Source organism: Pseudorasbora parva, chromosome 16 (assembly GCF_024679245.1).
Source record: "Pseudorasbora parva isolate DD20220531a chromosome 16, ASM2467924v1, whole genome shotgun sequence".
NCBI classification, from domain to species: domain Eukaryota; kingdom Metazoa; phylum Chordata; class Actinopteri; order Cypriniformes; family Gobionidae; genus Pseudorasbora; species Pseudorasbora parva.
This window is the reverse complement of record NC_090187.1, coordinates 36,413,753-36,428,659: the sequence shown is the minus strand read 5'-3', so window position 1 is coordinate 36,428,659 and position 14,907 is coordinate 36,413,753. Positions and strand designations below refer to the sequence as shown.

The 14,907-nt window shown below is 37.7% G+C and overlaps 1 protein-coding gene across 4 annotated transcripts in view; it reads right to left on the bottom strand.

Annotated features, from left to right (window-relative positions):
- The window catches only part of necab2 (N-terminal EF-hand calcium binding protein 2), a 117,282-nt gene that overhangs the window by 11,570 nt on the left and 90,805 nt on the right, over nt 1-14,907 (bottom strand). The window contains exons 8-9 of one of the 4 annotated variants that reach the window (XM_067420567.1): nt 9,996-10,072; nt 1,878-1,934 (exon numbers count right to left, since the gene is read on the bottom strand). In XM_067420567.1, coding sequence (XP_067276668.1) covers nt 1,878-1,934; nt 9,996-10,072 — 134 coding nt within the window. Of the gene's footprint in view, nt 1-1,877; nt 1,935-9,995; nt 10,076-14,907 lie in introns of all 4 variants that reach the window. The other 3 variants (XM_067420566.1, XM_067420569.1, XM_067420568.1) reach the window with 3 other exon arrangements.

The following is a 14,907-nucleotide window of genomic DNA, read 5'->3' as shown; positions in this document are numbered from 1 at the left end:
AACTAATGAACCCTTAAGACCCATGTGGAGTTGAACTGTTCCACTTCTACATTATGCATCAGACTGTGAAACACACACACACACGCACTACGAGAGGAGAGAATATTTTATGTCCACAATTTCCTACCATGTGAGTGAGGAGAATGTCTCAGGTACAGTACAAATCCATAAAAAAAAAGTAAGAAACCTCAGAGGGTATGATAAATTTCACCGTTACCATGGAAACTGGGGAATACCGTCCCATTTCTTTCTGATTGGCATCTTTCCCCCCTTTTGAACTTTAGCATCTCTCTAAATGAGCTGCTTTGTTAAAGTCTGAAAGGCATAAATGGGGGCAGCTCACTCTCCCTCTCTGCATCCATCCCATAATTTCCTTCAAATGAGCAAAGATGGCTTTCAGATATGTAGTTGTATAACTCCCTCACCCTCAGAGAGCTCTCCCTATCTCTTTCGGTCTGTCCTCTGTGGTTTTATGAGCAGACAGCTGATTTATATTCCTCTTGGCCAATCAAGACACGCACTGCGGGTGGTGTAAGAGTCTATTTAAGTCAGTGAATACAGCCTGTAAAGTATTAAACTGCTGAGCTAACAGATGCATTGAGCCACTGGACTGATCAGTCATTAGTCCACTCTCTATAAACATGTCTTGAAGAGAAGATAAGAGCTCCTCTTTCTTGCCGCATCTCCCTTCTGCTATAGCTTTAAAAAGCAATTGTTTTCTTTTATCTGGAGGAACACATTTTAAATGCATGAACCTTATATTCCCCTATATGCATGTATGCATGTATGTAGCTTCCATAAATATTTACAGGAGGAAAATCAAAAACCTAACAATCAATAATGATATGCTAATATATGCATTCATACATATTCAAATATATGAGGATGTTAAGAAAAGCAGTACTGCTGTAATGCCTAAGAAGATCTACCTGTTCATTTAAATAATCCACATGGCTGTTCATATCAAAATGCATGCAATTTACTAGAACTGAATGGAGCAATAAACAGTTGTAAACAGAAATTGCTCAGAAATTGCACAGTTATTGTTTTAAAAAGGCTCTTTTCTGCTCTGTGTAATAATCGTGGCAGATAACATTATGGGAGACCCTGATATTATTATAGGTGTGATGAACTAATTCCAGAAACATCTTATGGGTCCCAAAACAAAGCGTGTTAACCAACAAACACAGAGGCAGGTGGAACCTGCTCGACCCCCATTTTTTCCCTGAAACTGACAAGGATTAATGGATAAAAAGGAATGATTCGATTACCCTGATCCCTCCAATGTCAATAAGAAGTCAATTTGAGCTAAGATCTCTGTTACACACTCAACTCAGATGCACCTTTTTTCTTTTTTTAAACAGCAATCTTTTCCTTATTAGATCTAAAACTTTTAAACCACAAAGTTCTACAAGAGATTAAATCCCAGCACTCCCACACTTTAGCCGAACAAATCTATATGATATTTCTGCGCATTCCCATCATGCTCTGCTGTGTGTATCACTAAATCCACAGAGCGAGACTGATTTGTGGGCAGGTGAGGTGCAGCGTGATACTGCCTCTTATCTTTTAGAGGCACAAATGAAACATGCTGGAATTAAATACACTGAGCTGGTGCTTTCATATGGACAAAGAAGTGTGACTAAATCCTGAGGAACAGGTGGCAGATTTGCTGCAGGTGTGTGGAACAGCATGAGGAGCTCTGGAGAGACCCAAGCTTGATTTGACAGGGGTTTATTCATTGTTTTTTTAGCAATAACTCTGCTTTTGTGTTTTAGGATGGAGGGAGTAGGTGAAATTGGTCATGCATTGTCTTGGAGATTTTATACAGTTTTCTATCATGCTCTTTGGTATACAAGGCGTGCTTGAGTACTTACTGCGCTAGTTGTGCCATCAGTTTCTGTTAGTCGCTGATGTAGGTCAAACCAAACTGTCTGCAACAAAAACCAGAACAGAAAAGCCACCAGTGAATTCACTGTCCCCCTCAGCTGTCACTCGCTGCTCCTGTCTGTCTGCAAACACTCAAATCAGGTGAGCTCAGAAGAGATGAATCACAAACACATCTGCCTAACTTTAACAAGAAAAAAGAAAGTCTAAAGTAGACTACAAAACTTAAAAATAGAAATGTATAAATTGGTCATTAAGGGGTCACTGCACTACTTTTCCATTGTTTTTCTGTGTAAACATGGACTAGACGTACGTCTTCAACCATTGCGCTCGCGTCTTGCGTTTTTTTTGCGAGGCACGGTATTCTAAAAACTAAGCGCTCAAGTTAAAAGAATTTTACAAAAAACATGTTCTGTCAGTTTTCTCTCAAATATGTGTAACTGTCCATTATTTAATGTGGGTCAATGTTGAAAATTATGTAAAATATTTTTTTTATATATTCGCAGGTAATTCTTGCATTCAATTCAATTAATTAATCAATGGTTTCAAACTGATTTGTAGCTTTATTTTTGTCGCAACACTCATAGTAAATCATACTGTACTATAGCACAGTGTTGACAAAATAACCATATGTTGCATTTTCAGTATTAAATACAGTAGCCATTTAGTTTTCAGGTGTTGTTAGCAACCAATAGGATCTAAAATCTCAAATTTCTTAACAATTTGTGTGATGGAGTTGACATATTACAGAAATTAGGCATAATTACTAAATACATTTATAAAAAAACAGCTATACAGTAGAACTCACCATATTTACCTTTTTTATTGTTCCTTTTTTCTTTCTTTCTTTTCTTTCTTTCTGTACCCTTAAATTAATCGTTTTTAATCCTTTAATTAATTATTTCATTTAAATAAATAAACCTTTGGTTTCCCCCCAATGTTCAAGACATGGTTATGGCCTTGCTGAGTAGTAAAAGTTTCTTTAAAGGGGGGGTGAAATGCTGTTTCATGCATACTGAGCTTTTTACACTGTTAAAGACTTATATTCCCATCCTAAACATAGACAAAGTTTCAAAAACTAATGTTGGACGTTTGATGGAGTGTTTCTGTGTTAAAAATACTCCTTCCGGTTTCTCATAAGTTTCGGCGAGTTTTTTTCGAGTATGGGTCTACTTGACGTTAATAGATCGGAAGGTCCTTGTATGGGCCGTACGGGCTCTTCTACCGGTAGGGTGCGCGCGCGTGTGACTAGAGCGAGAGAGAGGAAATGCACGCCGTAAACAGTCTCTCAGATGCAGATCCACTCATCCGTGAACACTTATGTCGTTATAGTCCGGGCCGCGCTCCACTTTATTCCTATGGGTGACGTCGAGCGACTTCAACGCTTCAGCACAGCATTCCGGGAAGGCAGCGCTGCATTTGAACCGATTTGAACGCAGAAACGACGGAAAGCTTCACAACATCGTTTCAGTCGCGTCTCAAAGTGGATTTCCACGCCCCTGCTGTCACAGGACTTTACCAAATCATACCAAAGAAGTGTGTTTTTGACGGAGCAGTCCCAGCAATAAAGGTTCGGTCCTGCTTTGGAAGCAGCCGGTGAGTTAAACTGCTTCAAATGTCTCTGCTTTTGGCTACGGACGCGTGAGTAAACATCAGTAAACGACACGATCGCGTGCTCGTCATTCAAATGTGCTAACGGTTACTCCATTGTTGTTCTGTATAACGTTACAGTATTCTGACGTGCAAAACCGTTTTGCTTGCTACTTCTAAGGTCTAGTCACATACAATAGTCCATAAACCGAATCATGTCCTCATACACTGCTAGTAAAGACACAGAAATGTTGACAGGCCACTAAATACAGTACATACCACAGAGACGGACGTCCTGATGTTGCCGTTTCTCCTGTTCAATTTATTTCTGCCTCAGATTTGATTCTGGATCATTATCTGTATTAGCTAAGATAGCGATGGGTTTCTCCACGCTTGAGGACGTCACCGCTTTGCGAGCTTGTCATTCTTTAGCTCCGCCCACGCGATACGCCTCCAGGCGCTTGGTTTTTTCCGGAAAGACTCGGTACAGCCTATATTTCTTTTATAAATATGATAAAACTAAAGACTTTTCGGAGATATGAGGGATGCAATACTACTCTATAGGTACTCAAGATTGACATGAGATTGACTGAAACTGAGTGTTTCACCCCCCTTTAAAAATACATATACACATACAGCATACACAAATTTGACAAAAGTATGGGGACTCCCCCTCCAAATCATTGAATTCAGGTGTTCCAATCACTTCCATAGTGAAAGGTGTATAAAAACTAAGCACCGAGGCATGCAACCTGCTTCTAAAAAACATTTGTGAAAGAATGGGTCCTGTCAGGAGCTCAATAAATTCAAGCGTGGTACTGTGATAGGTTGCCACCAGTGCAATAAGTCCATTTGTGACATTTCCTCACTACTAAATATTCCACGGTCATGAAATGATCAGATGATACACGGACCGTGGTATTATAATGGTGGTGTTATAAGTGGAAGCAATTGGGACAACAGCAACGCAGCCACGGAGTGGTAGGCCATATAAAATCACGCTTCTCTGCCTGGCAATCCGATGGACGAGCCTGGCTTTGGTGGTTGCCAGAAGAACAGTACTTGCCTAACTGCATTGCGCCAAGTGGAGGGGGAATTAGGGTGTGGGGTTGTTTTTCAGGAGTTGGTCTTGGCCCCTTAGTTCCAGCGAAAGGAACTCTTAATGCTTCAGCAAGACATTTTGGACAATTTCATGCTCCCAACTTTAATTATAAGGTAATTATACCAAAGGTAATTATAAGCAACAGTTTTTCAATAACTGAATAATATGTATAAAATAGGTATTTGTGTAAATACTTTGTGCCTTACATTTACATAATTTATATAATTAAAAAACATGTTGTACAACTTTATTTGTATTTGTTAAAATACCAACATATGTCATTTGAAATGAATCAGAGTCGGAAAAAAATGAGTATGTTCTTAACAGAAATGAATAATTTAATTTGAAATTATTTGCTATTTTATTATTTTATTTTATTAAAGTTGTAGGAGATTTTTTGTAATGAAGAATCTGAGCACTGAGAGAAAGCACGCAAGTATTTCCTTCCTCCATGTAGAGGCTACAATCAGTGTCACTGTGATGCAATGATGAATGTACATAATAAAAAAATACTGAGAACAAGAACAGTATATGCTATATTTCAAATATTTTCACTATATTCCAAATATAGGTGCTTTATGAGTTCATGAGGAATTCACAGCAGCCCTGGCTCTGAAAAGTTAACACCACTGCAATGTAAGAATCATTATGTGCTTCATAAAATGAGAGGCGCTGGTATCTCCTGTCAGTCCATCCACATGAAGTGAACAGGGATGGTGCGGAATATTCTTTCCCATCATGGAATGACAGAGTACATAATGGCCAGTAATGATGCCACAAATTCGTGCAGCTGTCTCTCTCACTGAGAAAAGCGACCAAGGGTTATCCATCAAAAATAATAGCAAGAATGACAACCGCCGCACTGTCGAGTATGAAGACTGCAGGAGCGGCATGAGCGTTAGTCTCCACAGTGATTGGAGGCTATCAGGATGCCACAACTAGATGGAAAAAGAAATGATGCGTTTCCTAAAGCTGTGGGGGCGCATTATGCAGACAACAAGAGCAAGCTGATGACTGATCCAGCTCTGAGCCAAAGCGGGTCACCAAAGTCAGGATGCCCTGTCTGCTAAAGCGACAGCGGGAATGGGGAACGGGACAGGACAGACGTACAGTACTGTTTGACATTTCAATTAGTGAAGTGAAGGCTCTGTGGACGGATGTTTAGAGGAGCATGTGCTAAATCCTGCACAGACCCAGGTGTGCCGCAATAGTTGTATTGATCAACTATGGCAGGCTTCACAGTGGACCGGGCAGAAGTACAGAGAGTTTGATATGGCAAATGGAAATATTTTGATTTATTTGAGAACCTTGAAGGCAAGCCAAACTATGACGATTGCAAAAGGTTGCATGGCTTGCAGGGGTTGGTAAAAAAAAAGAATATTTCAAAATATTGCATTTTTTTACCTCATGACACTGTATTGACATTCTCATGCCAAAAATCTATTATTATTATTATTATTATTATTATTATTATTATTATTATTATTTTTGGGGAAAAAGGACCACCACCAGGGTAAGTCTGTAAGAATGTGTAGTGCTGGGTCAACACACGCTCAACTATTTCTATTTTATTCTATTTTTTTCATTTCAGCAATGCCATCAAATAATCATTTTGGGTTCACCAAGGAACTTTTCATGGAACATTTTTTAAAAGAACCATATTCTTGTGTTTAATAATCTGAAGAAACTTTTTACACTATACATTTTTTTTTTTTAAATGTTGTGCAAGGGAAAGGTTCTATGTATGTTTAAGGTTCGCCATGGAAACATGGATGCCAATATAAAAAACTTTATTTTTAAGAGTATATTATATAAATTACCAGTCAAAAGTTTGGGTTTTATTGTTTTTTTTCTGCTCACCAAGTCTGCAAAAACATATAAAACAGTAATATTATGAAATATTATTGCATTTCAAAATAAATGTTTTCTTATGGAGCTGTATGTAATAAATGTATTTCAATTAATCATAAAATAGCCCTGCTATGTCACTACACTGTAAAAACATTTTGTTGGTTTTTGTTGGTTTAACTTAAAAAAGTAAGTAACCTGGTTCCCTTAAAGTTTTGAGTTTATTGAGATTAAAAATTTGAGTTGATACAATGAAGGAAATTCGTTTAATAAATAGATACTCAAAATATGATTGTATCTGAACCACATACAAAATTTGATCAATCATGAAAATTACACTATTTGGCATGTTTCACTGCATCATCAGAAATAAAACACACACAATTACCCAATATGCTTACAAAATCTTTTAATAATATTTTAATAAAGGTTGTTGAATCTCAAAAAAATGTTCATTGTATTAACTCAAAATTTTCATTTCAATGAACTCAAAATTTTAAGGCAACCAGGTAACTTTTTTTCTAAATAATTTTTTACAGTGTAGACATTAAGAAATCATGTTAATTTCAAATACATATATCCCTGACAACAGTAGTCCGGCCAGGATATTGCCATTTAAAAGTTGTTGTTGCAGCCCTCGACTGATGTTGATGTTGTCATGTGTTTTGGCTCCACCCTCTGCCTATCTACCCATAACGAAGTCAATAGTGTTTCTGCATCCGGGTTGCCAGATCTGCTCTAGTTACCACAGCTGGAGCTACAAACGTTCCTGTTGGATCCTGCAGCCTATCTGGCAACCTCGAGTCAGGGGGGAGGGGGAGAGGGAAAAGTGATTGCAGTACCAGTTTTGGCCACAATCTTCCATACACTTCCTTTAAAATTAATTTGTTTCCTGTGGTTTTCAGCATCATCACTCCAGTCACGTCACATGATCCTTCAGAAATCATTCTAATATGCTGATCTGCTGCTCAAGAAGGCAGTCTATATTACAAAACTATGATTATTTTTTAATTACGCTAATTCATTTAAAACTAAGCTCTTCATAATATTTATCTTCCTGTGTATATGTGAATGTACCATATCCTTGTTAATCCGTGTCTGGCCTGACACCAAAACATCTCCCAGTACCACTGCAGTCTCTGCTGCTCAACCCAGATATCCTCTCATTCATACCGTCTCACCAGGATGTGTCAGAACCTCCCATCCACTGAGAGAAATAAACCAGTTGGGTTGGTTTGGCTATTCTTAGCTCCAGTAAAAAGAACATGCCTGCCAAAGACTCCAGTATTAACTGGGGAATCTATTAGCGCACCGAGCTCAATGTCTACCAGACACGCATAATAAAATGACTGAAAGAAAGAGAGATGGTGAAATAATAGTTACTAAGAAGGAAAAGTTACATAAGTGTTGAATGAAAAAATCTAAGGGTAAAAGCAACCATTAACTACTGCAGTACTCTGTCTGTCAGGTCTGTTTAATTGCTTCCTTTGTTCACCGTTTCATTCCTGCCCTCCTTCACTGCTGTCCACCCTGAGCAATGGAAGTAATAACAATAAGAAGAAATGATTACTGGCTTTGCTAAATGCAATCTGAATCTCATATCAGGCCTTTACATATGAATGTGTGTAATTATCTGTGTGTGCGTGTGTGCATGAATGGATGATGTACGTGCAATAGTAACGGAAAAAACAGGAGGCATAGAAAAGCTCTTTCCATACCAAGATTTACTTCCTAATTGACCGGTGGATATGAAGAAAGCAAAATGTGTGAAAGCAAAAATTTATGGATTTGTGTTTTAGACTAATGTAAATTCATGTTCAAACTCCATTTGGTATTTTAAAGCCCTATTCGGACTGGATTATATTAACATGGGGATGTGGGGGTAAAGTAATTTTTACCTCAGGTTCTCGGTGATTTTAGTCCCGTCCGAATGTGCCATCTCAGTAATCATTACAGACAATGTCAGTAAAGATTACCAAGACTTTTACCTTCTGTAAAAAGGTCCGGAAAAATGACCTGGGGTAATACTAATCCCGTTCGAATAGACCCGCTGTAAAAATGTGAGGTAAAATTCCATCATTTCCTTTTTAAAAGTTTTTTAAAAAACGCATTTTGCGAGCTTTGAGGCGCTTGAAGCATTCGGTTGCGTTGTAGGTGGAGGGACAACTCTGTGGCAAACCTTCAGTATTTTCCGCACATCATTTAAAACAAAAAGAAGATCAAAAGCACTTATTAGAGGCACAACACTTATTTTAGCTCTAGGAAAGTGTCTATTACCAACACAATCCAATCAGAATCGTTAGACTGGATCTAACTGTTTATTAAAACAAACATTATATTGTAGACGGAGTTCAGACTGGCGCTCATGTGTGTTTGCTCACGTGATAACAGCAACGTCATACGCACATGACGACACGGAGGTTACCGTGGTGTGTAAAGCGAGTTACTCCTCCCACTTCTGCTAGTTTTACTGAGATGTCTTAATCCCGTGCGAATTGACCATTAATATTACAGACGTCGTGAGGTAAAATGACTTTACCCCGACGTCCCCATGTTAATCTAATCCCGTCCGAATAGGGCTAAAGACTGTTTAAAAGTTTGTGGTCAGTGAGAATTTAAAAAAAAATCTTTGTGAAAAAAGTCTCTTATGCTCACCAAGGCTGCAATTTGATCAAAAATACTAGCCTAGAAATTTAGACGCACCCTATAGCGGCAGCAGATGTGATTTGCAGTAGGGTCATCTAGCAGCTCTCCCGCTCCTCGGATTGAGCTTGATGTGGGTCTGGCTATAAAAATACAGTAAAAACTAATATTTTCTATTTTAACATATTTCAAAATGTAATTTATTCATGTGATTCCGTGAGTTTTCAGCAGACATCATGATCAATGTTGAAAACAATTGTGCTGTTTAATATTTTTTAGTAAACTCTGCTATTTTTTTTTTTTTTAGGATTCTCTGATGAATAGAAAGTTAAAACGAATGGTATTTATTTGAAAGAGAAATTGTAATGATAATTCGTTGCTCAATTTTGATCAATTCATTTTTACGAATCAAAGTTGGTAATGTACTTGAGACTGTCATAAGCTACAAGCATTATAATATTTGCTTTAATGACATACTATTTAATAAAATCAAATCAAATCAAGTCTAATCAGGTTTATACATATTTAAAAATAAATAAAAAATAATAACTTCAATAAGGCTGTAACAAGCAAGGTTTATTTACAGACTGATAATTGCAGGGCAATCACCGCAATCTGGAAAACGTATGTGACTTTTTTGCATTTATTTCACCCCCTCACAATCAATACATGCCACCCTCTAAAAACTTTTGATTACATTTTTGTTGTTGAGAAAATCTAATGTAATATCTACTCAACAAAAAATCCTGGTAATATATGTATTATGTTATCAGAAACTGAGCTAAATCTTTCCATTTGTTGTCAACCATGTTTTTAATACACTGGATTGCATCTGCACGGGTCTGTGGCTTCTGACATCTCAGTATTATAAAACGCTTCCCTTGAGGAAGCACTTGACCTCAGTATTATAAGATGACCCTCTTACCTTGTTCTCCAGACGTCCAATCAGCTCAGCCAGTCGGTTGATTTGTGCCTCAAGTCCTTCTTTTCTCACTTCCACAGCTCCTGACAGAGACAGAGAGGCACAGTGCATAATTTGCAGATAGTTTCGATTATGTTTTACTCTTCCAGGCACCTGAAACCTTGTCTCAGAGAGGCTGTCATGGCAATGCGACAGGGTGAATCAAACGTTCAGACATTATTACTGCGCTCAAGTCATTACATAGATTAAAATGGACATTTACACATTTTTGTCAACTGCTAAAGTTCTAAAAATCAAAAGTTGTTAGCTGGGGCAGATGACATAAAAGAAGCACTGAAATATACTACAATGTTTTTTTTTGCATGTATCATAGTATTACCCAGTGATGGACAGTAATGAAGTATTTTTACATTGTTACTGTACTTAAGTACATTTTTAAAAAAGTATCTGTACTTTACCTGAATATTTTTATTTTGATAAACTAATATTGTTCTTTTTACTCTACTATGTCTGCTAAAAACATGCAGAATTTTGAATAGACTGAAGAAATCGTCACATGCTCGACAAGACTCGGCAGCGGTGTCCGATTCGTGAGCGAGCTGATTCTTTTCAACGAGCTCGTAAAATCGGATTGCAAATCACACCAAACGATTCATTCACAGATTGGACTTTGTCAACGCATTTCGTTTTTCCTCATTTTTAAATACTAGGCTTTATTTACTCACCCTCACGCCATCCTAGGTGTGTATGGCATTCTTTATTCAGACGAAAATAATAGGAGTTATATTAAAACTTTATATTAAGTTATATTAAATTATAATGGCAGTCCAAAATTTGAAGCTCAAAAAAGTGCACCCATCCATTCTAAAAGTAATCCATACAGCTCCGGGGGGTTAATAAAGGCCTTCTGAAGCAAATCGATGCATTTGTGTAAGAAAACAATATCCATATTTAAAACTTTATAAAGAGCTTCCGGTGGACTGCTGTCCCTATTCAACTTGTGTAACGCCTCTCGACGTTCAAAACTCTTATGCTATGTCCGATGTCATCATCACACCAGTTCCACTTTTTCCGTAAGTTGAATACAGAAGACAGTCCACTAGAAGCTAGATATTTTACTCTATACAGTTTTAAATATGGACATTTTTTATGTTTACTCCAATACTTTATTTGTGTACTTCGTTCAACACTGGTATTACCACCTGATATCACGGCTATACCATGGTACTGCCACGTAGTAAACCTGGTGGTGGTCCGCTGTAAAAATATTGTGTTTCGCATAAAACAAAAGCAAAGCATGATTAACATGATTATCTCCCTTCCTTTATTTCTTTTATGCAATGACAGATCCTATTAATGAAGGAAAAGGTTTTCCTGTCTTTGAAATCAGCCCCACTTGAGGTGCCAAACCAATTATGTTCTAACACCTCACTTGTGTTGATGAGGCCAGCATAAAGAGGAGGGGAGACATTTTGGGACACATTAACTGTTACCATAGCAATTGCAGGACCAAGTGTACAGGGCTTCAAATCTTTTAAAGGCATAGTGAGAATAGTGAAAATAAATCATATAAATACATAATAAAAGGTATAATATTCCACATAATTCTGCAGATTTTGCGATAAAATCAGCACAGAAAATGCTAATAAAGTTTGTAATTCCATCTGGGCCATAGTAACAGACATTTCTTCATAAGGCACTTATGGATGAAGACAATCTGGGAGTCTTGCCACATGCTCTTCCTGCTTAGGAGACTGTCATGTTAATTAGCTTGGGTGCTTCAGCCACAACATACTAACTTGGAAGGAACATCAGTACAAGCTTCAGTCAGGAGAACCAAGCTGGGCTGAAACCAAAACTTTCCCTGACCACCTGCTCCTTTCCGATTTAATGCTGTCAAATAAATAACATGCACGAAATGGAATCGATGGACAAATTGGAAATGTTTCAAAGTCTTGCCAAGACCGAACCATTATGAAGTACAATGACCCTTTGAGGAAACCTCTCAGTGAAATTATTGATAATGTTATGCATTATAAAATTACTGTAAACATTAGCACACAGATGGTGCTGAACACACGGGTTTGTGTACGAGTAATTTCGAGTACTTCACTGCGCATCAGAGCGATAATATAAAAAAGCGGTGGAGTATCCCTTTAACAGGAAGAAAGGGAGGGATGTATTGAACAGCTTCTCCCTCTTTTTAAAACAGCCAATAGCATTTCATTTATATCACAGCTTGACTAGAGCCTTTTAGCTCAGCTTCAGCTCCTAATCTCTAACCGCTTCTCATCATAAACTCCTCCATATCGCTTTGAAAAACAGCATTCTGTACAGAATTCGAATGGGTCCGAATATGTTTTGTAGTCTGTGCCGACTCATGCACATGATCCGTGGGGTGTGTGCGCTGTGGCGGTGTGCATGAAACTAGACTTTCGCCACACATGAAAGCATATTTACACTGTCTAAATCGCTCCCTATCCTCTATAGTATATAGTGCATTATGTGCCATTCACCATGTAGAAAATAGTAAATGTGTGAACAAAATGACCAATTTTATCCGCAGCTTCAGCATATTTTTGTGGGTGGACGCTTTAGATTCTAGAGAGTATTTGATTGGACAGAAAATCTGACAAGAAGCTAAAGTGTAGCATGATGTCATCAAAATCGTTGATCCATATCGACAGAAGTGAGAGACTTTGAAGTTTTGAATGCTTACATCTTCTAAGATATCATTTTATTTTATTTTATTTTTGGAGCTCACTAGCTTATAGATAACAGACTAGCATATTCATACTAAAAGCCAAAAAAAATGTCAGAGGGACTTTAAGATTAGATTCAAAACTGTTTATTAAAAGCAGCTTTACATTGTTTAGACGTGTTACTAGTCACTAAAATGTATGTGTAATCTAATTGTTAAAATCTGGAAACCATAGAAAGACATTTATTTATTAAAATCTTGTTTACCTTCATTCATTAAAAAGCGTTATCATTATTAGGCATACACAGCAGTCATAAATCATTACAATTCAAGTCTAATTCATTTGTTGAAACCTGGAAGCCATAAAGAGAAGACATCAATATTATTACTTTTTTCATTAAACAACAAAACAATATTTATAATTCAATTATTTGTTTTTTCTTTATTCATTAAAATTCATGGCAGTCATAGAAATACTAAACACTTGCTGGTGGTAATGCCGTAAAAGAGACCAGTTGTGACATTCCTTATCAAGGTAAAATCTACATATAGTGCCCAACTAAAGTAGTCTTTGGTGAAGAACATGTTTAAGATTAGCGAACAGGCTATCGATAAGTAAGCTATTTCCTTAGCTTGAGCTGTTACGCTTTTTTGGCTAAAGGTTGCAGGCTTGTCTTCAAATGGCTCAGTCTTGAAGACCTTGATTAGCTTGCTCGGGAGAGTTTGATCAGGGTTCGAGCTAAACTCTGCAGAGCATTGGCCTTCCAGGACCGTATTTGAGGAAACATGGTGTAAACTCACAGCTACAAAAAAAACGTTGTGCGTTTGTAAAGTAAAGAAAGAGGAAGGCCACTGTACTGCGGAGATGGCGACCATCAACTTCATCTTTGCAGCCGACACTGACTACAGTTTGAATGAACAATACAAAATGAACAATTAAAATACCCTTTTTGCTATTTTTTTTTCCTGACACATTCATATAATCATTACTTTTGCTGGTGCTTTGCAGCAAGCTTTCTGCATAAAGTATTGAATAGGCTATATATTCTGCCCCCCACCCCCAGTATATATTTAAGTAATTAAATACATTTACAGTTTACAATTTACTGCTCAGATTAGTCGACTAATGGCTTAAATGAACGCCTCCTAGTCAATTAGAAAAATCTTTAGGCGGGGGCAGCCATATCATAAGTATACAAATAATAATAAAAAAACTAAATAAATAAAAAAAATCCAAATAAATCTCTAAATACATAGAAATAAAGACTCACTGTATATCAATGATTATAGCACTGAGTCTGTGTGTGTGTGTGTGTGTGTGTGTGTGTGTTTGTGCAACATGAACAGAAATAGAGAGGAGAGTAGAGTAAGAGAAAGAAAGCAATTTGAGAAAAGCCTATGATTGACTGATGGGAGAAAAAGTGCCATGTGCAAAGCAAGTCTCGCAGAAGTATTGATCAATATTCTCATCCCGGTGCTCATAAACTACAGCTTGGACGGCACGCTCCAATCATGGCTCTCCCTGCCAGAGCTGACAGCTAGAATGGCGCTTTTATTGTGAGCCGAGTCAGCTTTATCTGTGTCTAGGGGAAATTTAAAACTAGTGCCAGTGTTTGAACGTCACCCATAAAACACCCCTCTTCGATTCTGCGCTGTGGTGTTACTCGCAGAACATTGGCATATCGACAGGCCAACCTGACAATAAAAGTGAACGAGAGGACAATTGAGATCTACTGATTACTGTCAATAGGGAGCCTGCACATCGATGGGAGATTCTTTTACAGCTTTTTGAGCTGGAATGTCAAATGGCATCTAGCATACCTGCTGAAATGAAGACTGAGATCAGACAGCTACTCCAAATAAGATCTGGTTCTATTCAGATGATAAATCCGCAGCAGCAGAAATGTCTTGGTTGATTTGAAGAAATTGATTGCATGACTATTCTATTAGCACTGAGAGGAAGAGAAAAGTGAGATGGGCATTTCAAAAAGAATCATATCTTGCCTTTCTCTGTGACATAGAAAAAAGAAAACCCCCAGAATTAATTTGCTACCATATCTCCAGGCGGCCTCTAACTCCTTCTGACTGAAGCTCAAGAACGCTTTGAGGAAGACCTTTTTTCCACCCTCTACTCATTAAAAACTCACACATTTCTTCAGTTGCATCATGCATACGAGACTGTCGTGAGCGTGTGGTATGTGCTGACTTGGCACA